General features: G+C 40.4%; 1 protein-coding gene across 2 annotated transcripts in view; it reads right to left on the bottom strand.

Moving 5' to 3' along the window:
• The window catches only part of scai (suppressor of cancer cell invasion), a 161,645-nt gene that overhangs the window by 13,791 nt on the left and 121,997 nt on the right, over positions 1–25,857 (bottom strand). For both annotated transcript variants that reach the window (XM_078226495.1, XM_078226496.1), the window contains 4 exons: positions 24,878–24,977; positions 24,076–24,157; positions 6,645–6,717; positions 4,947–5,120 (listed from right to left, as the gene is read on the bottom strand). In XM_078226495.1, coding sequence (XP_078082621.1) covers positions 4,947–5,120; positions 6,645–6,717; positions 24,076–24,157; positions 24,878–24,977 — 429 coding nt within the window. The remainder of the gene's footprint in view (positions 1–4,946; positions 5,121–6,644; positions 6,718–24,075; positions 24,158–24,877; positions 24,978–25,857) is intronic.

The following is a 25,857-nucleotide window of genomic DNA, read 5'->3' as shown; positions in this document are numbered from 1 at the left end:
CTTCCTCCAACCGGAAAAACACCCATTTATTCCGACTCTTTGCTTCCTGTCGGATAGCCAGTCCCCAATCCACTTTAACACACTACCCCCAACTCCGTGTGCCCTAATCTTCTTCAGTAGCCTTTTATGGGGCACCTTATCAAACGCCTTTTGGAAATCCAAAAACACCGCATCCACCGGTTCTCCTCCATCAACCGCCCTAGTCACATCTTCATAAAAATCCAACATGTTCGTCAAGCACGACTTTCCCCTCATGAATCCATGCTGCGTCTGATTGATCGAACCATTTCTATCCAGATGCCCTGCTATCTCCTCTTTAATAATGGATTCCAGCATTTTCCCTACTACAGACGTTAAGCTGACCGGCCTATAGTTACCCGCCTTTTGTCTCCTTCCTTTTTTAAACAGCGGCGTAACATTAGCCGTTTTCCAATCAACCGGCACTACCCCAGAATGCAACGAGTTTTGATAAATAATCACTAACGCATCCACTATTACCTCTGACATTTCTTTCAATACCCTGGGATGCATTCCATCGGACCCGGGGACTTATCCACCTTCAGTCCCATTAGTCTACCCAGCACTGCCTCTCTGGTAACATTAATTGTATTAAGTATTTCTCCTGCTGCCAACCCTCTATCGTTAATATTTGGCAAACTATTTGTGTCCTCCACCGTGAAGACCGACACAAAAAACTTATTTAAAGACTCAGCCATATCCTCATTTCCCACTATTAACTCCCCCCTCTCGTCCTCCAAGGGTCCAACATTCACTCTAGCCACTCTATTCCTTTTTATATATTTATAAAAACTTTTACTATCATTTTTTATATTAATTGCTAGCCTAGCTTCATAGTCTATCCTTCCTTTCTTTATCGCTTTCTTAGTCTCTCTTTGTTGTTTCTTAAATTTTTCCCAATCACTTGTTTCTCCACTATTTTTGGCCACTCTGTACGCAGCTGTTTTTATTTTAATACTCTCCTTTATTTCCTTCGTTATCCACGGCTGGTTCTCCCTTTTCTTACAATCCTTGTTTTTTGCTGGAATATATTTTTGCTGAGAACTGAAAAGGATCTCCTTAAAAATCCTCCACTGTTCCTCAGCTATCCTACCTGCCAGCCTGCTCTCCCAGTCTACCTTAGCCAATTCATCCCTCATCCTATCATATTTCCCTCTGTTCAAACAGAGGACACTGGTTTGGGACCAAACTTTCTCCTCTTCCATCTGAATCAGAAATTCGACCATATTGTGGTCACTAGACCCAAGAGGGTCCTTCACAATAAGATCCTTAATTCTACCTACCTCGTTACACAATACCAGATCCAAAATAGCTCGTTCCCTCGTCGGTTCCGTAACATGCTGTTCAAGGAAACTATCCCGACAGCATTCTAAGAACTCTTCCTCCATTCCACCCTTACCGACTTGAGTCTGCCAGTCAATGTGCATGTTGAAGTCCCCCATGATTATTGCCGTTTCGTTTTTACACGCATCCCTTATCTGCTTGTTTATAGCCCTCCCTACCTCAACATTATTATTTGGGGGCCTATATACCACACCTACTAGTGTCTTTCTCCCTCTACTATTCCTCATCTCTACCCATAATGATTCCACGTTTTGTTCCTCAGAGCCTATGTCATCCCTCAGTACTACCCTGATATTATCTCTTATTAATAGCGCGACCCCACCACCTTTTCCTTCCTGTCTATTCTTCCTAAACGCCTGATACCCCTGGATATTCATCTCCCAGTCCTGGTCACCTTTCAGCCACGTTTCTGTAATGGCCACTAGATCGTACCCACTCGTGCTGATTTGCACCATCAACTCATTTACCTTGTTCCGAATGCTTCGTGCATTCAGGCAAAGTGTCCTTATTCCAGCTTTTATCTGGACCCGCTTTGATGAGTCGCGAACACCCTCTCCCTCTACTCCCTTATCTAAATTACCGCCTTCATTCACTTGCACCCTCTCCTCTACCATTAATTTTGTAATTCCCCTTACCCCTGCATCCTCCACCCCATCAATTAGTTCCTTGATCCTAGTCAACTCTTCTAGCTCCCCTCCCCCCAACCTATCTAGTTTAAATTCTCCCCAGTAACCTTAGCCAACCTACCGGCCAGGATATTGGTCCCCGTGTGATTCAAGTTCCACCCGTTTTTTGTATACAGATCACCCCTGCCCCTAAAGAGGTCCCAATGGTCCAGGAACCTGAATCCCTGCCCCCTGCACCAGTCCCTCAGCCACACATTCATCTTCCACCTCACTCCATTCCTGCCCTCACCTTCCCGTGGCACAGGTAGTAATCCTGAGATTACTACCTTTGCTTTCCTCTTTCTCAGCTGTCTCCCTAATTCCCTGTACTCCCTTTTCATGACCCCTTCTCCCTTCCTACCCACATCAGCGGTACCAATATGTACCGCTACCTCAGGCTCCTCTCCCTCCCACCTCAGGATTTCCGGGACGCGACTAGCGACATCCTGGATCCCGGCCCCAGGGAGGCAGACCACCATGCGAGAATCCCGCCTACCTCCGCAGAAACGCCTGTCTGTCCCCTTCACCATCGAGTCCCCGATTAATACCGCCTTCCTCCTCTTTTCCTTAGCCCTCTGAGTTACAGGGCTGGACTCCACTGCGGAGACACGGCCACTGCTGCTTCCCCCAGGCGGGCTGTCCCCCCCAGCAGTACTCAAGCAGGAGTACTTGTTGTGCAGAGGCAAATCCACTGGGGTGCTCTCAACCACCCTAGCCTTACCCTTCCTGGCCATCACCCACTTGGCCTCCTCCCGTTGCCCTGGTGTGACCACCTGATGATAGCTCTTGTCTATCACCTCCTCATTCTCCCTCATCAGCCTAAGATCCTCGAGCTGCAGTTCCAGCTCCCTAACACAGTCCCTCAGGAACCGCAGCTCGACACACCCCTCACAGATGTGGATGTCCGGGAGGCCAGATGCCTCCAGGACCTCCCACATCCTACACTGGGAACAACACACTGGTTTCACACTCATACTGGACACTTTATGTCAAGTAAGACAGTGAAAAGTTAATAAGAGTGTAAGGAAACAAAAACTCACCCCTGCTCGTCCAAGCCCTGTGAGCCAAAGCCCTGACAGCTCACTCAACTTCCCACTCACTCTGCTGCCCGCTACGATGCTGCCCGCTGTATACTTTGGTGCGCTTTTAAACCCTCCAAAAACTTCCCCAGGCCTCTCCTGGCCCGACTTCCGGTTTTGAAAAAAACCTCCGATTTTAAACCCAAAATTAACTGAAAAAATAAATAATTAATTAAAGTCAGAAAACCCACTCTCTTACCCTCAGCCTGCTCCTGGGAACAAATCCCTGATATTAACAACTGATATTAAACCCAAACAACTGAGATTAAACCCAAACAACTGAGATTAAACCCAAACAACTGATATTAAACCCAGAACAACTGAGATTAAACCCAGAACAACTGATATTAAACCCAAACTGAGATTAAACCCAAAACAACTGAGATTAAACCTAAACAACTGATATTAAACCCAAACAACTGAGATTAAACCCAGAACAACTGATATTAAACCCAAACAACTGATATTAAACCCAAACAACTGAGATTAAATCCAAACAACTGATATTAAACCCAAACAACTGAGATTAAACCCAAACAACTGATATTAAATCCAAACAACTGAGATTAAACCCAAACAACTGAGATTAAATCCAAACAACTGAGATTAAATCCAAACAACTGAGATTAAATCCAAACAACTGATATTAAACCCAAACCACTGAGATTAAACCCAAATAACGGAGAGTAAATCCAAACAACTGAGATTAAACCCACAACAACTGAGATTAAACCCACAACAACTGAGATTAAATCCAAACAACTGATATTAAACCCAAACCACTGAGATTAAACCCAAATAACGGAGAGTAAACCCAAACAACTGAGATTAAATCCAAACAACTGAGATTAAACCCACAACAACTGGGTTTAAACCCAAACAACTGAGATTAAATCCAAACAACTGAGATTAAACCCAAACAACTGAGATTCAATCCAAACAACTGAGATTAAACCCACAACATTGTTCATTCTTGTTTGAATATATCTATTCTGTGGATTGTGAATAATTAATAATAATTAATGAATAACTCCATTATTCAACAAAGTACTTGAGGCTTGCTTTCTTTTTGTCATTTTTAATGACAAGGCTCTCGCCCTGACCTGGACCTTTGAGGACTTACTTTCCTGCTGTTTCTTGTTTGTCCAATCAGAGGCTGGCTTCTCACTGCATTGGCTGTTCATAGATTCACTGGTGAGCCTATCAATAGCCAATACAGGGAGAAACCAGCCTCTGATTGGACAAGCAGCTTCATAGTATTGTTCAAATTTTAAATATCAGCCTGGCCTATTGAGGAACTTCTGGATGTTTCCCACAGAACCCAGTTTTGGAAACCTTGACCTATACAATCATGTAAGAATTTTATACATACACACAATTCTTCCCTCATACATCGTGCGACATTATTGCTTAGTTATGACATTTTGCAACTGTCTCATAATCCCAAGTTACAGAGGCAAAATTTTAAAAATAACAGAAATCCCATTGCTGAGCACTTTACAATTATGTCAGGTGGAAAGTGTATTATGTGGGGTCGCTGGGGAATGACAAAAATGATCTGCGTGCTAAATTAAAGAATCTAAACTCACCTTTTTGTTTCATATTTAAAATTGGCTTGTTAACTAACATAACAGTTAGTACAGGTTCCAATGGAATTATGTCCAAAGCATCTTTCACTGCCTTCAGAAGAAAAGTGCTATATTCTTTCTAATTAAATGCTGAAGGGTGGAGAGCTTGATTAATCGGACCATTCAGCATTCTTACTGAGACTAATTTAGTTACTTGTTCATGCATTCATTTCTTCATAAAACAGCACCCTGGTGTGTGGAACATAACTTACCCACAGTCCGTGATTTAGTCAGTAGGTGAGCTATGTCCCTGTAAATCTTATGAAGATATTCTTGACATTTATCCCACATTCCTTTTCTCATACTTGTGAGTCGACACATAAAGAGAAAGGCCATCAGAGGATTATATAGAAAGAGGGTGAAAAGGCTGCCGCGTTGAGTCTGATCTGCAAAGAGAGGCACACAATTTAACAAGATTTTGGGAGGGGCATCTATAATTATCATGAACTCTTAACACAATGATAGCGGTGCATAATGAGAACATCTCTGACTTTGAATGCTTACAAAAAAACTTTAATTAACATACCAACTTTCTCTGCATTCAAGTTTAAGTTGGCTTTATTATGATAATTGCCTAGTTACCAAAATAGTACTCCCAACATTTGAATTCAATTGTGAATTACATAGCAATAAATTTCAGGCTGAAGACATCCAAAGCCATCCTTCTACAGTATTCCACAGTGCATTCTCACATCTCGAATCCCATTGTTAACAAAAACCTTTCAAACTCACTGAGCTTTCTTGTTCCACCACCCGTGGTGATCTGTTCCACATATTTATCCTCCTACATTGTTAGGAACCAGATTAGAAACTCCAAGATATATTATGAAGTTAGACTAGACACCAAACTTTTTTGATTTTGGCATTACTGTGAGCATATGATGTTTTGCTCCAGGTCTGATTCTATTGACTCACTAGGAAGCTTTCATTAAAACAAACTTCATTTAACAATACAGTTTAACTATAACAAAAATAATTAGCATAACTTTTTACCAACTGAAATACTTAAACATTTCAAGATATAGTTCTTAACTGCTAGCTACCTCTATTAGTTCCAATTTAAGCAATATTCCCCATTGATGTAAACTTCTCTTCAGAATAATTGAGCAAAAACACACAGGTTTATGTGGGTTGCCAGTCTTCTAGCCTTTTAACACCTCTGGACAGAGGTGTAGAGAGACACCTGTCTTCTGACTTGCAGGCAACAGCCTCCAGAGAAAGACCTGTTTTCATAAACAGCAGAAATTCAGGGAGAGATCTGTCTTCACACAGTAGAACTCCGGAGAGGGAGGGATAGAAATGGCGTTTTCAGACCTCTGGAGAGAGATACCTATTTTCTAGCAGGTCCCAGACTTCAATTTCCAGAGAGAGAAAGAGTTGCTGCTCCTATGAAATTCAAACAGCAAGTGTCTGCTTGTCTCTCTGTAAACCATTCATATGACAGTGTCTTCTTGTCAAGCAGCCTAATTAAACCCTACTCTAAAACCCCAGGGGACAACCCTAAAAATAACAAAACTGCATTAACCCAGATTAAAACAAACACCCCAATAATTAGTAACAATTATTCTTCCGGTTGCAGACAAATCAGAATTGTTTAAACAGAGTTGAAACTCAACATCGCCTTCATAAGAAACATAACACAAACATTTCTTAAAGATGCAGTATCATCACAACATATTGAATGAAATTGCTTAACTCCAATTTTCCTATAGTTGCCATTGGATTATTTTAGGAATCACATCAAAATACTGTTTACAATACTAATATTCATAGAAGCTTCATGGATGCATTCTAGGATCATTTAGAAAATAATGGTAATATTGTGTTGCAAAATCATTTTTAACTGTGGAATAGTGAATGGCACGATAATTAAGTAATTTCCTCCAATCAGTATTTAAAAATGTGCATACCTTGTAAACCTTTGGGATATGCTGTTGGTGAAAGCAGGCAGACTAAAGGCTGGCCAAATAAGTTGATAAAATTCTGCAACAAAGAAAAATTACAATTCAAATTTGCAACTCTTGAAGCTCTTAAAAAACAACATAGCATAACAATAAAGAATAATACATTGCAAAATAAAAGTGTGTGGTGGGTGGGCCTGGGTGAGATGCTCTTTCGGAGACTCAGTGCAGACTTGATGGGCTGAATGGTCTCCTTCACTGTAGGAATTCTATGATTTCTATGTGTTACAGACACCAACATTTTTATTTTAGCTGTTTGCATTTATTATTTGCATGTTGTTATTTCATGGCTATTGCATAAATCTTAATTTAGTACTTGAAAGGATGCAAACTTCACACCTCTGCTTTTTGCAGAAATCCTTTTCTAAATATTGACTTTGATATATAAATGAGATTACATAATACTCCAGCATCAATAAATAAAATCCTGATAACACTGCTTACCATTTCACAACCAATGTGGGAGTTGAATGGATGTATCAGTCCAGATCTTGAAGTAGGAGTAACAGGGAGGCTATAAAACTTCACTGTTGAGGAGTAAATTGGACATTTATATATTTGAAATCAAGATATCGCTGCTCTTCCACAAGCTTCCCTGCATTGAGAGACCCCAGCGAGAGACTTGGCATTTAAATACATTTAAAAGCATGAAGTTGATAGCCACTAAATATGGCATCAAAAGTTATTGCTTGTTCATTCAAGCGTGTGAATTTTTAAGGTATGGTGAGACTTCCAAACAACCTCTCTGGCTGAAAATGGAGTGGCATCTCTTTGGAGATAATTATTGATGAACTAAATTTTACTCTTTTCTTTGTCTCTAACTCACCTTCATAATCCATTTACTTTCCCTCTTTGTTGTATTTCCGTCCACGGTTGACACTGAATTAAATATTCTAATTTATACTTCCTGGATTCAACTCAGCATGTTTCACTACAGATTGGTTAAGTGATATGCAGTTGCATGCCCTGTTCCGATAGGTTCTAGATCCTCCCTTCAGAGGGTGCTGTGATGTTTTGGTAATCTACTATGCACAAATCAGTGTCAAAAACTCCACAGAAAGTCTGTGACTACGCGTGCATGAAATAAACGTCACTAGTTCATCACTGACCACAAAATCTGGGCTGATACTTCTTCATTTGTTACCATTGACTAACACACTGTAGACTCTCATTTTAGAAGGTCTGGATACACCACTTAGCAGAGATGCACAATACAGTACATTGACCAGATTCAATATGTGCATTCACAGAGAATTCCTCACTCCGATCAAAAAAGTAGGGAAAGTCATTTCTGGTTTGTAGTTTAAATTTCTGGATTCCAAACTTCATCTTTAAAGAATGAAAACTCTAAAATCTACTGCAAGTTAGTTAGTTCAGCAGTTACAAATTACTAAGGAGTCCTAGTCCAGCTCTATCAGTCTAATAGGAGTTATTAGGTGGATAGTCATAAATATTGAAAAACTGATTGTTCACCAGTATGAAGGTGAACATTCAGAAAAGAAAAGTTTATAGCTACTCATTCTGAATAGGAATCAGAAATGATCATTCTGATCATTAATTCTGTATGCCTGGGTTATAGCAAAATTGAAGATATGACTGAAAAATTAAATGCCTGCGGCTTTGTTCAAAGCAAGTACTTTACCACTTCCCGTTAAAACGATTACACTAATTCCCCTTAAGCGCATTATATTGAAAGCTGCTGTATAACCAAACAATGTAATCCTCAACAATAATTGCTTCATAGCTTATACTTCAGTTACATTGGGCTGGGTAATAAGTTTCAACAGATCAGTTTCTGATGTAGGTCATTAAACAACAAGAATCACACAATTTTCCAGGGTGAAGACCCAAAGACTTTTTACAGCCACATTTCAGAGTTAATATTCACTCTATTGAATGTTTTCATAATTTTAATAGCTTCCATTAACTCTTCTTTTGGCCTTTACTAGAATCATAGAATCCCAACAGTGCAGGAGGAGGCCATTTGGTCCATTGAGCCTGTACCAACAATTTCACCCAGGCCCTATCCCCATAACCGTATGTATTTACCTTGATAATCCCCCTGAAACTAAGGGTCAATTTTATCTCCATGGCCAATCCACCTAACCTGCGCATCTTTGGACTGTGGGAGGAAACCGGAGCACCCGAGGAAACCCACGAAGACACAGGGAGAATGTGTAAACTCCACATAGACAGTGACCCAAGGCCGGAATTGAACTCAGGTCCCTGGTTCTGAGAGGCAGCAGTGCTACCACTGTGCCGCCCTACTACTCCAATAAAATAACAGAACCTCAAGCCCCTCTGAGTAATTTTAATATTTTTAAATCAATAGCATCAGACAGTAGATGAGAGCTTGCTGAGTGAATTATTCAGATAAATGGAGACAAACTTGCCTCAACTGTAATTCTTATCAACCAACACTTGAATGCCTGCACTGTTCTACCAAAGGATACAACAGAACTTACTCATTTCTACCTCACTGCTTATTTTTATAGCTACTGAAACAAGAATTCTGATTACAAGAACTATTTGTTTATTGAAATTAGAGCATGCAGGACTTCATGACAAAGCATTCACAAAAACTGCATATAACCATCCTTTTGCAATCTCAGAAATTCCAGTCAATACTTATAAAACCATTTCACTTTGGGGAACTAGATGACACAATGAGATTGCACATGTTTTTATTTCTAGAATTAAGACTTCATACCAATTAAGACTAATGGGTTCATAGTCTTCACAATCAGACATAATTGTCATACAGGTAGCAAATTTATACAGACCCAACTATTTTCTTTAGTGGGCACAGCCTAGAGAGTGAAATGATTCAGAGGTCAGCATTAAATGGTCAATCTCACTCATATATGATATGATCTGTTGTTGTACATACAACGCAAGCGCTTCTTTTCAGGCAAGGATTGAAGCATATTTAGGAGTTCTACTCTGTATTTCACTGCATCATTGTACTGTTTTGTAAGACAAAGGACACCGCCTTCAGCAGCTGTCTGCCTTCTTCATTTCTTGTTTGCAGGTGTCTTTATGTGGAGGTATGAATGTCCAGGAGGTCGTGACCAGTTCAGCATGTCTTGAGACAATACTTTACATCATGGTTGTCAACTCTGTGTTAAGCATCACCTGGTGGGCTCAGGAACCCCACACTATTGTGGAAGTCTCTGCTGCATTTGTTGCAAAGGAAAACAGTGGATTGAGAAGGTGCACAACTCATTGGCCTTCAGGTTTTTTTGAGCCTTCTTCTCATTCTCAGCCAGCTGAGTTTTTTGTTTTTGCTCACCTCTTCCAATGCCCTTTCAAGTAGTCAGTCTCCAAAGAACACAGCCTTCAGCGACTATCTCCCAGTTATCAGTGTCAATGTCTGCCATCTTCATTTCTTGCTTGCAGGTGCCTTTACTGTGGAGGTATGAATGTCCAGGCGGTCGTGACCAGTTTAGCATGTAGAAGACCTGTGACAACATGGCCATCATCCATCTGGTGAATGTGGGCAAGCCAGCACAGACGTTATTGGCTAAGCAATGAGCAATTCTCTGCTCTGCACCACACCTCACCTGCAAGTACTCAATACAGACACTCTAGTATTATTCCTGAACTTCTTAAAATCTTTGACAAATTTTAATAAGCAAACTGCAAATATTAGACCTTGAAAGTGGAACACTATTGTTTTAATCACAGAGTGTCTGCATTAATGATATTAAATTAGCACCTAAACAAATAGGGGTGAGCAGCTGACAACACATTAATCTCGCCACACGAAGATTATGACAGAAGTCAAGCACCAGAGGGGGCTAATGTACTTTACCTACTGACCACAGGCATAAGAAACATGAAATGGACAATGGATAAAATGCATCTGGATTTTAGAATTGCAACCCTAATCAAAATACTGTGAATAACATTTGGACAAAACTTCTGAAAAATGTGGCTGTGAAATACACAACACTCAATGATCAGACACTAATTTTCCTTAAAAAATGCTTCTACACGTATCCATTAAATGCATCCTTCTGTGATCTAATAATCTAATTAAATGACATTATGACAAGGACAGAGACATTTGTTGTTTGTGTGTTATTTTTAAATCAGCAAATCTTTAAATTTTTTGTGCAGAAACTGGGTTAAAATAGAATGGCACTGAACACTCAGAACAAAGAGCAAAAAAAAGTACAGCACAGGAATAGGCCCTTTGGCCCTCCAAGCCTGTGCCAATATTGGTGCCTTAACTAAACTAAAAAAAACCTTCTGCCCTTACTCGGTCCGTATCCCTCTATTCTCTTCCTATTTATGTATCCATCCAGATGTCTCTTAAATGTTGCTAATGTGCCTGCTTCCACCACCTCCTCTGGCAGCGCGTTCCAGTCACTCACCACTCTCTGCATGAAAACTTCCTCCGCACATCTCCCTAAATTTTCCCCCTTTCACTTTGAATCTGTGCCCCCTTGTAATTGACACTTCCACCCTAGGAAAAAGCCTCTGACTATCCACCCTGTCTATGCCTCTCAATTTAGTAGATACATTATTATAGATGATTTGTGTTTTATTTACCTGCAGTAACACAGAAATGCTGCCAAGCAGAGGCAGATTTACAATGCAATACATCATGTGTAGGCACAGGGTTCTAACCAATGGGTGAGGTCCCTTGCTGGGCTGGAGTACTGGGCATCCAATTGGACTCTGATTACTCTGCATTTGCTGATAGGCTCAAAATCAGCAGCAAATGCAGTGCAAAATCAGACTCTGGTTGCTGAGTCTGAAAGTGTAGGAAAACAGGTAACAAACAGTTAACTTATTGAGGCATGCACAAGACCACGACGGGAGGCGAGGGAGAGACATTACAGCCAGCCCAGGATGAGGGATTTAACTGCTGAGGTTTGCGAACCAAGCCACGAGGAGGCAAGCAGACAAGCAGGTTTGCACCTGGCACCAGCACTAGCGGACTCAGGCCAGAAACAGTAACAGACATGTGATACCCCTGCCCTCAAATAAAGCCACAAGGAGCCGAGCTAGTTGGTGTTAGATGCCGGCATTAGTGGACCCAGGCCAGCAACAGGTGCCCCGAATCAAGCCATGAGAAGCCGAGCATTAGGCTGTGCCGACAGCAGAGTGGACCCAGGTCAGCAAGCTGCAACAGACACAAAATGACACCCCGGGGCAAGAGAGAAGTGGTCTGTGAGGGAGGCTGTCTTGAAACGTGAACAAGCAAGCAAAGTGAATGAGAATGGGAGACTGAAGGGATGGGAGTGGGAGAGAAAGAGTGTGAGGGTGTTGGGGAAAGAATGCATGTGAGGACGTTGCAGGCAGTAGGTGTGTGAGGGGGCCGGTTTGCATTATGGAGGGAGGGAGAGTGTGATGGGGTTGAGGCTCCATGGGTGGGATAGTTTGAGAGAGGAGGAATGGGCAGGAGGAGAGTCAAGTGAGTGATGCTTAAAATCCATGATCAGAATCACAGCTTCATGATTAAATAATTAATCAAACCTTTGCAGAGCTTGAACCTGATTGCACAGGCATTGACTGGGCAAACGCCTACTCTTTCAGACATGTTTTTTTGGCTGCTGAAAATCAAGATCAAGAGACTTCTAAATATGCTTCAACTCTTGCTTGAAAAGAACTTACATTGTGGCTGTAACTTTACCATCATGCCTGCCACGGGAATCGGAGCAGGTGAAGGGAAGATCATGGAAAGGTCCGTTGACCTCGGGCAGGATTTTACAGTTTCAGGATGTGCAAGAACAGATCATATACTATGAATCGACACTATCAACATGCCAGGCAAAACCTCAGAAAATTAAAGGTGAGGCAAGAGGACAGTTTGTCAATGTACTTTAAAAGTTTAATTATTGAACAGTGCACAAACTCCACATTCATCTTCATCCACCAAAAGTATGGGTGAATTATCTGATGACTTAGACTGGCCGATTTCCACATTACCTGAAAAAGCTGATCAAGAAGTGGACTAATGACAACAGAACTGCAAGATATTGCTGATTCTTCTGATGAAGTGAGGGAACAAACTCACCCTGAAGACACTGCCTTATGGCCAAATGAAATATACCAGAAAACATAGATAATATGGAAAATTTGAGAAAAGAGTTTGAGAATGGAGACCGAGAACAGGTTAATAGTCTTCATAAGTCCCATTTTCTGAGGGTGAAGAGAAATGGGATGACGGAAATTAGAAATTGGAAACCTCTAAGGCAGTCTACTGTTATATTTGCAAATTAATCCCTGACCCTAGTAAAGAGAAACAAGCATTTGCTGACAGGTACTCGAACTGGAGAAATGTCAGAAAAGATACTGCTGACTATGAAACTTCTAAAGTTCATAATAAAGCTGTGTGTGTGTGTCCCTTCAAAGATGTAAATTATTTGGAAGAATTGGTTCTGCTTTATCGGCTCACTTTGAAAAAGAGTGTTCTTACTGGAAGAAAGTGCTGAAACATGTTGTTGCTACAGTCAAACTGCTGTCTTCTTTGGGACTACCTCCAAGAGAACATGAAGAGTCATCATTGTCAAATCGAAGAGGTAATTTTTTAGCCTGCCTTGAATATTTCAGTGAATTTGATTTGCTTCTCATACAGCATCTGAAAAGTTATCAATATTGTGGCTCAGGGGAGACCAACATTTCAAACACACCAAAACTACGATGACTTCAGCACTATAACGTCAGAGCGGTTCAGAAACCAATTAACTAATGAAATAAAAGATGCCAAATACTATTCCCATAATAGTTGATTCAACCCCAGATGAGTGTGATGTGGACCAATTAACATTAATTTTAAGGTATGTGACCAGCGATGTGAAGTTGTAAAGTGATTTCTTTGTTTTGTCCAGCTACAATCCGACACGTCTAAGTATCTGAAGATAACAGTTTTGGAAGTCTTTGCAAATTAAAGTTCAGACATCGTAAATTGTAGTGGGCTGCTTCAATAATGCTGCAGACATCAGCCTCAGTTAAAAGTTTTGTCATGAAAGTTCAAAATGACTATAGCTCGATGGAAGCAGAGGCACTAACATTAACAAAAAAATATAGGTCCTTCTGATGATGAGAAGCATACAAGACGCAGGACGTTATTTCCCAATGAAAAATGAGAAAATGAGAAAATGTCCACCCATTCACGCCCCAAAGTCGCTGCCAGTGAGGACGGAGAATTTGGCACCATTAGGACATTACAAAGAGAATATTGACGATGAATTGGGATGTTTAGTTGAAAGCATCACAAAGAGAGCCTAAGTAAATAAAAACCATTGTGGGTCCTTGAACTTCGAGTATTAGAAGGCTATGGAAGATCAACAACAACATTAAAGATTGAGGTGCCAGTGAAGGAAGACCAAGTATGAAAAAAAGGAGAGTACAATAGGAAGTAAAGCCTTCAATTTTCTCCAGAACTTGGTTCATTCAGCAAAGCCAGGAACCAAAACTTATAATGACTTGATAAAGATCTTTGAAGAGCATTACTCTCCAAAACTATCGATCATCATGGAACGGTTCAGGATCCACCGAAGGAATCAAGTGGAAGGCAAAAGCATTGCTCTGTTTGTGGCAAACTTAAAAAGGCTGGCACAAAATTGCAAATTTGCTGAGTCATTAGAAGATATTCTTCGGGATCATCTAGTTTGTGGTATCTAAAATTAGGCTATCCAAAGAAGATTGCTTACTGAACATGCTTTGACTTTAAAAGACAGCAGCAGAAACGCAGTGTCGACGGAACTGGCTGCTAAAGGGGCTTCACAATTTCGTGCAGGAATGAAGATCCATAAGTTGCAAACTGCCCATAAGAAGTCAAAACAACAACAAGCTTGTCACAGATGTGCCAAAATAGACCATTTAGTGAATGACTGCTGAAGCGAGAATAGTCAATACACCAACATAATTAGGACATTACAAAGAGAATATTGATGATGAATTGGGATGTTTAGTTGAGAGCAGCACGAAGAGAGTAAGTAAATAAAAACCATTGTGGGTCCTCGAACTTCGAGTATTAGAAAGTTATGGAAGATCAACAACAGCGTTAAAGATTGAGGTGCCAGTGAAGGAAGACCAAGTATGAAAAAAGGAGAGAAAAAAAAAAATCAGGTAGACACTAAGCCGCAGGGTCCAGGCATGTGTTGCAGTGTGTAATGCCAAAACAGGAGACTCATTACGCAGTTGGAAAAGGGCGGATGCTCTCAGTGTGGTTTTTAAAGAAGGGGTTTTTCTAATCAGAGAAAGGCATGATTCCAGGCAATATTTGGCATATTTGAAAAGAAGGGATGCTTTGCTGTATGATAGAATTGAGGCAAAATGGATCACGTTGCAAAAGCTTCTTAGGCAAGACCAGCTTCCCCTGACAAGAATATTCAGAAGAAAAATCTAGGCACTTTCAAGAAGAACAAGAAATTGCATCCTTTAAAAAGAATTTACAGCATGGAAGAAAAAAATTATGACTTGTGAAGAAGAGAATGTCCAAAAATATGAAGTGTTTCAACTGAACGTTTTATCCATACAGGGTGAATTACATAGATTCTGGATGATTCTGAGATTAATTATTAGAATGGAGGTTGATACCGTGCTGTATCTTTAATTCCTGAGACTATATACCAACAAAAGCTGAAGCATCTTCCTTTAAAACCAGCTAATGTGATTTTAAGGACATACATGGAAGAGATTGTGCCATCAAAAGATTACATCATGGTCAACGTAGAGTTGAGTGGGCAAACAGCAGAGTTACCTCTCTATGTGGTCTGTTTCCAGCTCTATTTGGGAGATCATAGCTGGAGAAGATAAAGCTTAACTGGAGTGCTGTCAACAGATTGGTCGATGCCAAAAGGAACTTACAGCACCTTCTGGATAAATATAAGAGTGTACTCGAAGAACCACTTGGCTCAATGAAGGGAGTTTAAGTGAAACTCAAGATAAAAGTCAACCAAAAAGTCTCAAAGCAAAAGCAGTGTCATATGCAATTCATCAAGGTCGAAGAAGAATTACAGAATTACATCAGTTACAACGAGTGACTGGGCTATCCCCATTGTATCCGTCATGAAAACAGATGGTCCAGTTAGCATTTGTGGTTATTTTAAAACAACCATAAATCCATTGCTGTGTGCTGATCAATATCCGCTTCCTTTAATTGAAGATTTGTTTGCTGGATTATCAGGTGGGCAGAAACTTAGCACAAGCATATACATATGAATGTAGCCACTGAATCTCAACCACTGCTTACCGTCATTACTCATAAATGTCTTTTTCATGATAAAAGATTGCCTTTTGGAATAACATCTGCATCAGCCCTATTCCAAAAATCAATGGATCAGATGTTAAGTGGTCTCTCTGGTGTACAATGTTACCTGGATGATACTCTAATTACAGGGTCCAGTGAACAAGAGCACTTGAATAATTTAGAAACAACATTGGAATGTCTTCAATCACATGGTCTACATACCAAGAAAGAAAAGTGTGGCTTTTTCCAGACCTCAGTCCAGTATTTGAGTTATGTTATTGATAGTAAAGACCTACATAAAACACCTAAAAACATGGACACTATTTTAGAAGCACCACATCCAACAAATGTGATGCAACTGAGGTCCTTTCTAAGATAAGTAAATTATTATGGCAAACTTGTTCCTAACTTAGTATAGTGTACGATGGCTTCAATATTGTAGCTATGTGTAAAACAGTCAAAGGACTGGACAACAGAATGTGATTAAGCATACAGGGATGTCAAAGATGCATTGCAGAAGTCTGAAGTATTGGTTCATTTTAATTCGAAGCTACCATTGCTGCTTGCTTGCAATGCTTCACCTTATGGAGTAGGGGCAGTAGTTTCATATGTTTTTTGGAGAAGAATGACCAATAGCTTTTGCTTTGCATATTTTGACTAGTGCTGAATCTAACTATGTTCAGCTAGAAAAAGAAGCCTTGAGTATAATTTTTGGTGTACGAAGGTTTCATCATTTTTATATGGTCGCCATTTCACATTTTTGACTGATCATCGACTCTCAACTACTATTTTTTGGCCGTATAAAGGCATACATTCATTAGCTGCTAGTCAATTGCAAAGGTGGTCACCGATCTTATGTGCACACTCCTACAATATAAAGTATCAGAGCACCATGCTAATGTTAATGCATTTTCACTTTTATTTTTACCCATTGATCAGATGCCACCAATTAGGTTTGCTAATATTCTTTATTTTTTTGCCAGTTGTGATAGTTTTTCAAGTTCAGGGACATACCAGAAAAGATTCCGTGGTGGGAAGGTGATGGGTATGGCATTGAAAGGGACGATAGCTGGAACACATCCGGATTTGAAACTATACGGCTCTAGAAAGCTTGAGTTGATCATCCAAGGAGGTGTCTATTGTGGGGAATCCAATTGGTCATTCCTGGTCTGCATGGAAGAGATCTTGAAAAACTACATGAAGGACATGCTGGTACAGTCCAGATGAAGGAATAAGCACATAGTTACTTTTGGTGGCCAGGTCTGGATATTCAGATTGAACAATAAGTGGGACAGTGTCAATCCTGTACATGAATAAGAAATACACCTCCCTTGTCTCCTTTATACCCTTGGGAGTGGCCTAAAATGCCATGGCAACAATTGCATGTAGATTTTGCTGATCCATTTGAGGGTTACATGTTCTTAGTCATAATTGATACAAAGTCAAAGTGGCCAGAAGCTGTTATCATGAAATCTGCTCCATCTGAATAAACCATTGAAAAACTTAACAAAATGTTTGCAAGATATGATAAACCAGAACAGATCGTTCCCAAAAATGGTTCACCATTTACTTCATGAGAGTTTGAGGATCATCTCAAAGGAAATGGCATTCAGCATATGAAATCCACACCTTATCATTCATCAATCAATGAATTAGCTGAAAGATTCGTACAATCCTTGAAACATTCTTCAAAAGCATCAAAGGAGCAAGATTCCTTTTTACGTTGTGTGGAAAGCTTTTTGGCATCTTATAGAGGCACTACTCATGTGACTACCCAAAGTTCGCTTACATTGCTACTCTGAAGAAAGTTGAGAACTACGTTTGATTTGTTATTACCTCCAGAAACTTCAGAGATAGTGGAACACCAACAACAATCTCAAGTTGCCAGACGAGACGCAAGGGCAAAACAACGCTCATTTCAACAAGGAAATTGAATGTTAGCGCGTAATTATGCCAGAAGTGAGAAATGGATATTAGCTATAGTTTTAGAAAAAACAGGTCCAATTTCTCACACTATTCAAACCAAAGATGAAGTAATCTGGTGATGCCATGCTGACCAATTGTTGTCATCTTGAAATGATTTCTCAGAATTATCTCTAGAACAAGGAACAAAGAAAATTACAGGACAGGAACAGGCCCTTTGGCCCTCCTAGCCTGCATCGACCATGCTGCCCGTCTGAACTAAGACCCCTCTACCCTTCCAGGGACCATATCCCTCCATTCCCATCCTATTCATGTATTTAGAGTCATAGAGGTTTACAGCATGGAAACAGGCCCTTCGGCTCAACTTGTCCATGCCGCCCTTATTTTTTTTTTAAACCCCTAAGCTAATCCCAATTGCCCGCATTTGGCCCATATCCCTCTATATCCATCATAGCCATGTAACTATCTAAATGCTTTTTAAAAGATAAAATTGTACCCGCCTCTACTACTACCTCTGGCAGCTTGTTCCAGACACTCACCACCCTGTGTGTGAAACAATTGCCCCTCTGGACACTTTTGTATCTCTCCCCTCAAACTTAAACCTATGCCCTCTAGTTTAGACTCCCCTACCTTTGGGAAAAGATATTGACTATCTATCTTGTCTATGCCCCTCATTATTTTATAGACCTCTATTTGTCAAGACTCCCCTTAGAAGTACCAATGTCTTTAGTCCCTAGTGTTGTGAATACTACTACGGAAGATTTAGTTGAATCTAAGATGCCTGATGATTATGTCTTTGCTATGATTCAACACGAGAATGATGCAGAATTAGTTCCAAGAGAAAAAAGTGTCTACTGAAGATACGAATCATACTTCTAGGATCAAGGGCAGCCAAATTCCAGAAAGTCATATAGAACCAAAGAGGAATAGATGTCCTCCTGATTGACTTACTTATTGACTAATGATTAATGGTGCATTGTTGTGTGTCCAGAATATTATTGATCCTATGTGTGTGTGTATATATATATATATATATATATATATATATATATATATATCATAGTAATCTGTTGTCATGACCAGATGTAAAAGAAAAAAAGGGGGGGGGTGTTTTGTATATTTAAATGGTTGCATGATTGCTTGAAGAGCCAGTTACATGATTTGATGATGTAATTGGGGAGTTTCACAGGTTCCTGTTTAGTTTCTGTTTCTACTCTGCGCAGGGACAATAACTCCTGCAATAAATCTGTTGTTGTTATTTTTAATCTACATGTGCAAACCATAAATTTTTCTTTTTGTTTAAAACCCATAATCCCTAACATAGTTCGGACATTACAGATACTTCTTCCATGTGATGAGGAGGAAGTAAGACAACAATTCACTGATACGGGTAGAACGAGGTCAACACTACGAGAAGCATGCTAAATCTCTGTCTAAATAGCTTAACGGACAAACTGTACACCTACAGGATCTAATCATTGAAACCTGGAAATCTTTGTCTCTTGGCCCTCGCTGAATCAAATCTTTCCTTCCCTCTCTATTTGACACAGAAATAAAACATTTGAACTGACATTCCAAGTTCAGACGCTGTGCTGCTCATTGTGACCATTCAATCTGCTTGATTAAGGAGACACAGTTGTTTGCCCTTTGCACATAAGTCTCTTATAGATGGTACAGCACGCAAACGGCTCTCTAAACTATATAAGGTTCCACTGCAAAAGTCCAATAGAAGCTCTGTGGTCCATGCAAGTGTAATGAACGGCTAGCACCATTTGATCATCGTTAATAACTAATGCAGTCCATTGTTTTGTCCTAAACTGTCTGTTTGGGAATGGAATTTATCACTCTGCAGGTAAACATCAAATTTTAGCTACCATCTGTTCCTCCTTTGAACTTTCTCATACTAATTATCCTATCGGATGTATTCACAATTCCCAAGCCTCCTTAACACTGCATATTTTGGTAAGGTCTGATACGAAAGGAACATTTACAACGTATTAGTTTTGAGAAATCTATGCTATAAACAAATAATGAAATTTTGATAACATCTGGGAAATTAAACCAATGCACTATCCTTTTCTGCTTAGCATGTGCCATTGTTTTTTTATCCAAATGGCTCCAAAGATGGAATAGACTTCATTTTAAAGAAGTTCGGTTGGACTAGCAAGGTAAATATGTGTCACAGTAGGACACAATAAGGGAAAAATCAAACATACGGAATACATATGCAGGTACTTTCTATTGGTTTTTCTAACCTTAACAATCTGATATTTCACAAAGGCAGGGGGTTTAGAAACAACTTCGCTTCTAACTGACCTCAAAGTGTCTGTTCAAATCAATTCCCCACAAGCAGAAAAGTCACAACTGATCCACAATGAAGTGTTACAAATCACTCTATCATACCCAAAACAAAAAAATAACTTTTTCAATATGCTTATGATGATATTTTGCATGACCCTATGCAGGATACAGGGAAAACAATGAAACCTTTTTTAAAAAAACGATTAAGATAGGCACTGAAAATAGTACACGATGCTTCCTGATCTGCAAGTGACATCAATGACCATATATTTCAGGCTACAACTATGAATCAAGTTTAACAAGAAACTAACTAGCAGATGCAGTAATAAAACCAACAGCAGTAAATCATGGTGCTGCTTACTTAGTTCATGAACAATAAATCATTTTGAGTTCCGGTCATCTTCCGTAACATTACGTTATGACTTTGGACAAATGTCAATGATGCAAAATTTAATGAATCCACAAGAGGAAAAGTATGTCTCAGTGCCCAAAACTGTGCCACTGATGCAAAACTCAATATGATCTTTCTCTCTCTTCTCCAACTTTCTGGATTAAAAACAAAAGCATTGATATACTGCCTTTAACATACAAAGACATTCCAAAGTGCTTCATAGGAGTGAAGCAATAAATAAACACCACAGGAGCTCAGTATTGCAAAACATTGGAAAAGATATTCAGAACATAGAGGATAATTAATTTCTGCTGCTGAAAATAAGCTGCTCAACAAGCGGTTGTGTTATTATGAACTGGTTTACTTGCACCTTGGAATGGCTAATTTTGGGGTACACGATGCTCACAGCTGTGAGTTGTGCTATTCTCTGACTCACTGCCTTTATGAAACAGAAAACTAAACTGAAAACCAGCAGAGTTTTTATTTTCAGTTCAGATTTACCCATAATTTGAAAAAGAACAAAAAGGAATATTATTGTGAATTATTCTATCCTAGTTTTGCATGTATCCTCCCTAGAACCGTGGGAGGATGAGGGGGAGGGAATGATTAAGTATTGAGTGCCCTGGTGCTCATTTTTCTGTTGGAATGTGACAGAACTGCACAACAAAAAGTCACGACTGCCAACAGGGAATATATATATATTTGGCATTTTTTTTCAATACTCGGTTACCATGATTTTGCATACATTTGAAATGATTTGAAAGATTAGACCACAAGTGTGTTCTTAATTCTTCTACTTGGGCGAAAATAGCATGTTACAGCATAGGAACAGGTCAGTGAGTACAAGTCACTGTCTTTGCTCCATATGGTATCTAGTCTAATCTTACTCTCCCATTCAGTCTCCGAGACTTTGGCGAGACTTAAGCAGTGCGAGAGAGAGATCTAGTCAGGGCAGGGGCTCAGTGAGAGAGAGAGAGAGTGAGTCGGGTCAGGGGCTGAGTGAGAGAGAGAGAGAGAGAAAGAGCGGGGCAGAAGCTCAGTAACAGAGAGAGAGCACGAGTTGGGGCAGGGGCTCAGTGAGAGAGAGATCGAGATCAAGTCAGGGCAGGGGCTCAGTGCAGGAGAGATCTAGTTGGGGCAGGGGCTCAATGAAAGAGAGACAGGTTTAGATGGGGCAGGGGCTCAGTAAGAGAGAGAGTGAGTGGGGGCAGGGGCTCAATGAGAGTGAGAACGAATCAGAGTAGGGGCTCAGTGAGAGAGTGAGCAAGTCGGGGAATGGGGCTCAGTCAGAGAGAGAGCGAGTCAGGGCAGGGGCTGAGTGAGAGAGAGAGATCTAGTTGGGGCAGGGGCTCAGTGAGAGAGGGAGAACGAGTCAAGGTAGGGACTCAGTGAGAGAGAGCGCATGTCAGAAATATTTATATTTAAATATAATATAAATATGATTAGCGGGCCCAGGACTGAAGTCTCCAAGTTCGCTAGCTTCTCTCACCCCACCAGAGTGGTTCTTCTTTCCCATGGGGATTACAGTAGCTGTTCACTTTCAAGGAACTAGCTGCCTGACCCTGCTGGAGTAAAGGGAGAGGGGGGGGGTTATGATCAGGGGCCTCCAGAGGGTTGAGTGGCGGAGGGTGCCCCCCTGGGCATTGGCACCCTGGCAGTGCCAGCCTATGCACCCTGGCACTGCAGTAGGGGCAAAGTGCCAATGCCCAGGGCACAGCCCATTAGGCATGTGGCAGTACTAAGGAGGTGGGGCATATGGGGGCAGGGCAATTGGTGTGAATGGGAGGGGGGGGTCCCGTTGCCACTCTGCATAGGGATCTATGGGGGAAGAAGGGAGTCCAACGACTGGGGTGGATGGGTCAGCACTGCGGGTAACTGTTGGGGGGGGGGGGGGCTGCTGGAGATCAGGGCAGGCCAGGAGGGAGGGGTCGGTGCTGGGCCAGGAATGGTCGGGGGCAGCGATCGGCTGGCCAGCAATTGGGAAGCCATCAGTGCAGGGTCACCCGCACAAGCGCCGATCTCGGCACTGAAAGATCGGCACATGCGCAATGGCCTGCTCAGTGCACCGATTTCAGCTTCTCCAGTGGGAATAGGCCCCTGAAATTGAATGACATTCATGTTGGTGGCCTCTGCAGTGCACAGAGTGTGGGAGATTCTTCTCTGAACTCCCACTAAAAAACCCAGCGTGAATTACTCCCGTTTTCACGCGCGTTCGACACTTAGAATTTTTGGGGGGAGAATTACACCCATGGTTCCATTTCGTCCAGTAATAACACCAACCGGGGATCGTAACACTAGTGCTCTTGGGGAGGATTTGACTAACTTAGCGATAGTGTGGGAACTAGGGGTTAACATTAAAATGGAGAACCAAGGTGCAGAAAATTGGGAAAGTCCGATGCCACTAGAGTGGGAAATGGTCAGGTCTTAGGTGGAATCAGAATAAGACGGAATGTATAAGATCTAAATTAGGTTTATTGTGTGTGTATGTGAATGAGCAGAGCATGGTATATATATATATATTTGACAAGCTGCAGGTTCAGAAACTATGTGTAAATATGATGTTAAAACAATAACCTCAAAAAAAGGTAGGATTGGTTCCGAAAAGAAAGAAGAAGCAATCCAGGGTAAAAATAATTAATATGGGGAGGATGAACTTCAATGGAGTGGGAACAGATCAGGCCCAGCTGGAGGAATGATTCTACTGAGTTCCCCAGGATCAATGTTAGGACCCCAGCTTTTCCTGATGTATATTAATGAGCTAAACGTGGGTATACAGGGCACAATTTCTAAATTGGCAGATGACATAAACGATGATAGACTTCAGGAGGATTTAGACCTGTGGGTTGGGCAGGGACGTGGCAGATGAACTATAATGCAAATAAGTGTGAAATGAATTATTTTGGTGGAAGGCACAAGAAAAGGCAATATAAATGAAGTATACAATTCTAAAAGGTAGGGAGTAGGTAGACTCGTGCAAGAGCAGAGGGACTCAAGGTATACATGCACAAATCATTGAAGCTGGCAGGGCAGATTGACTTAAAGGTTAATAATAAGTAAGGGCATAGAATATAAAAACACTAGTTTGGTCTCAGCTGAAGTATTCTATCTTGTTCTGGGCACCATTATTTAGGAAGGATTTGAAGACATTAGGAAGGGTGCATAAAAGATTCACAAGAATTGTTCCATGGATGCAAAGGTTTTAGTTTTGTGGATAGAATCATGTGGGGTTTGGAAAAACTTCTTTTCTACACAAATGGTGTTGAAGATCTGGAGTGCACTGCCTGAGAATGTGGTGGAGGCAGAGCCAAACATGGCTTTCAAAACAGGATTGGACAGTCATCTGGAGAGAAAAAAATTGCAGAAAAAAGACAGAGAAGTGGGACTAGTTGAATCGCTCTTACAGAGAATAGGCAAGGAACCGATGTGGGTGAATGGCCTCCTGTGCTGTAACCATTTTATGATTCTAAGATAATTACAGTAAAATGGAAGTGGAATTGATGTCTGTTTTAAATTACAACTGAAACCACAGAAACATTTTAATGCAGATTTTAGCTTACCTTATATGCTATACTATTTGAAGAGTCCACAATTAGAAATAATGGTTTCCGTGTGAAAGGGAAAAAATCACCAGGATGTAGGCTAAAGAGAAAGGAAAATACAGATGAATTACAGCTCTATGTAGTTCCAATTTTATCAAGAATTCATGCTGTACATATCCATATGTGCCAACAGTGGACAGTACAAACTTGGCAAAAATATTCAAAATAAATTTAATTCAATGTAAAGGATTTTCTATGAAGATTAAACTATTTAATCACTGTATCATGTAAATCCAGTTTAACTCTGAAGTAAAAGGGGTAGCACAGCAGAAGGTATGTGTAATATAGTAAACAGATTCCTGCAATTAGTGTAAATGTTAAATCAACAAATTACCAACTCTCCCAGGGGGAGATTATCAGAAAAGATACATAGTATTTGAGTGCAGGAGATAGAGAGCTATGCGAATCATCATAAAACTGATTGAAACATGGATGATTCTTTTATAAAAACCTGCTATAACCGTCCAGCACTGGCAGCCACTTTACCAAAATAAAAGGGAAAGATAAAGTTGGGAAGACAGGAGGTATGAAAGTGTTAATATTCATCAACACTTAAATATGGTGCTACATGAAAATGAAAACTCGTCAGTTTTTTTAAAAATTTGCTTATGACTTTGCCAATCATGGGTCCCTCTGGTTTGATTCCATACATCTCATGTTGAACTTAGCAATCTGCAAAATGTAGCAATCATGTTGAGCACATCTGTCATAAAATATTCAAAGCTTCCTCAATACCTGTACTGAAACTGAACTGACATACCAGTGCATTTCTTTAAATGAATTGTTGCGTTTTTGTATTACTTCCATGCTTCCTGCATCACGATTATTGTTGGTGAGCACCCCACCAAAATCATATGGACCTAAACAGGAAAACAAAAATAATTTTGTCATTCAAGTTTGTTACTAATTTAGTTGAGATTGGTGTAGCCACCCTGGTTATACATAGGTTGTTTCTTTACATTTTGCTCTTCACAACATGTTGAACAAACATGCTTTCATTATACATGAATTTAATAATTAGAGCATTCTTCATTAATTGCTGAACACCTGCAGATTACAAGTTTCAAACAATTCTTCTCCAACACTGCAATCGTCCGACAAACCTCCAAGATCTCTATACTCATCCACATCCCTGATCTTAATCACTCTAGCACTGTCAGTTGTCTTCAGTTGCCATGGCCCTAACTCTGGAATTCCATCCATACACATCTCTAGCCCTTTCCTTTCTTCCTTTAAGGCACTCCTTGCTCTGACCAAGCTTCAGGTTACCTGCCCTAGCATCTCTTTATGCATGTCATTGTCAAATTTTTTTTTGACAATGTTCCTCTGAAGAAATACAGAGAGATGTCCTTGGAGTAATGTTCCCATAAAATGTACAACGTATTCTGCATTTTCAGTATTAAAAATTCTACATGAATACTTAAAATCATTTTATCTTTTGATCTGATTGATGCAATGATTCATGCAAAATTACACATTCTGGTTTATCAAAGAATCATGTTGGACAGGAGGCGGCTATTCAGCCCATCATGCTGGAAAGTCCATGCCAATTATTTGAGAAAGCTATCCAATTTAATTCTACACCCTAGATTTTTCCTCACTGATCTACAAATTAGTCCTCTTCAAGTAAAGGTCCAATTGCCTTTTAAAAGTTCCTCAGGGGTCTGATTTCACCACTCCAGTGAGTGCATTGCAGATCTTAACACAACTGATAATCAGCAGTGAGCTTATTTTAAAGTC

This window comes from Mustelus asterias, chromosome 13 (assembly GCF_964213995.1).
Source record: "Mustelus asterias chromosome 13, sMusAst1.hap1.1, whole genome shotgun sequence".
Taxonomy (NCBI): Eukaryota; Metazoa; Chordata; class Chondrichthyes; order Carcharhiniformes; family Triakidae; genus Mustelus; species Mustelus asterias.
This window is presented reverse-complemented; position numbering and strand designations above follow the sequence as displayed.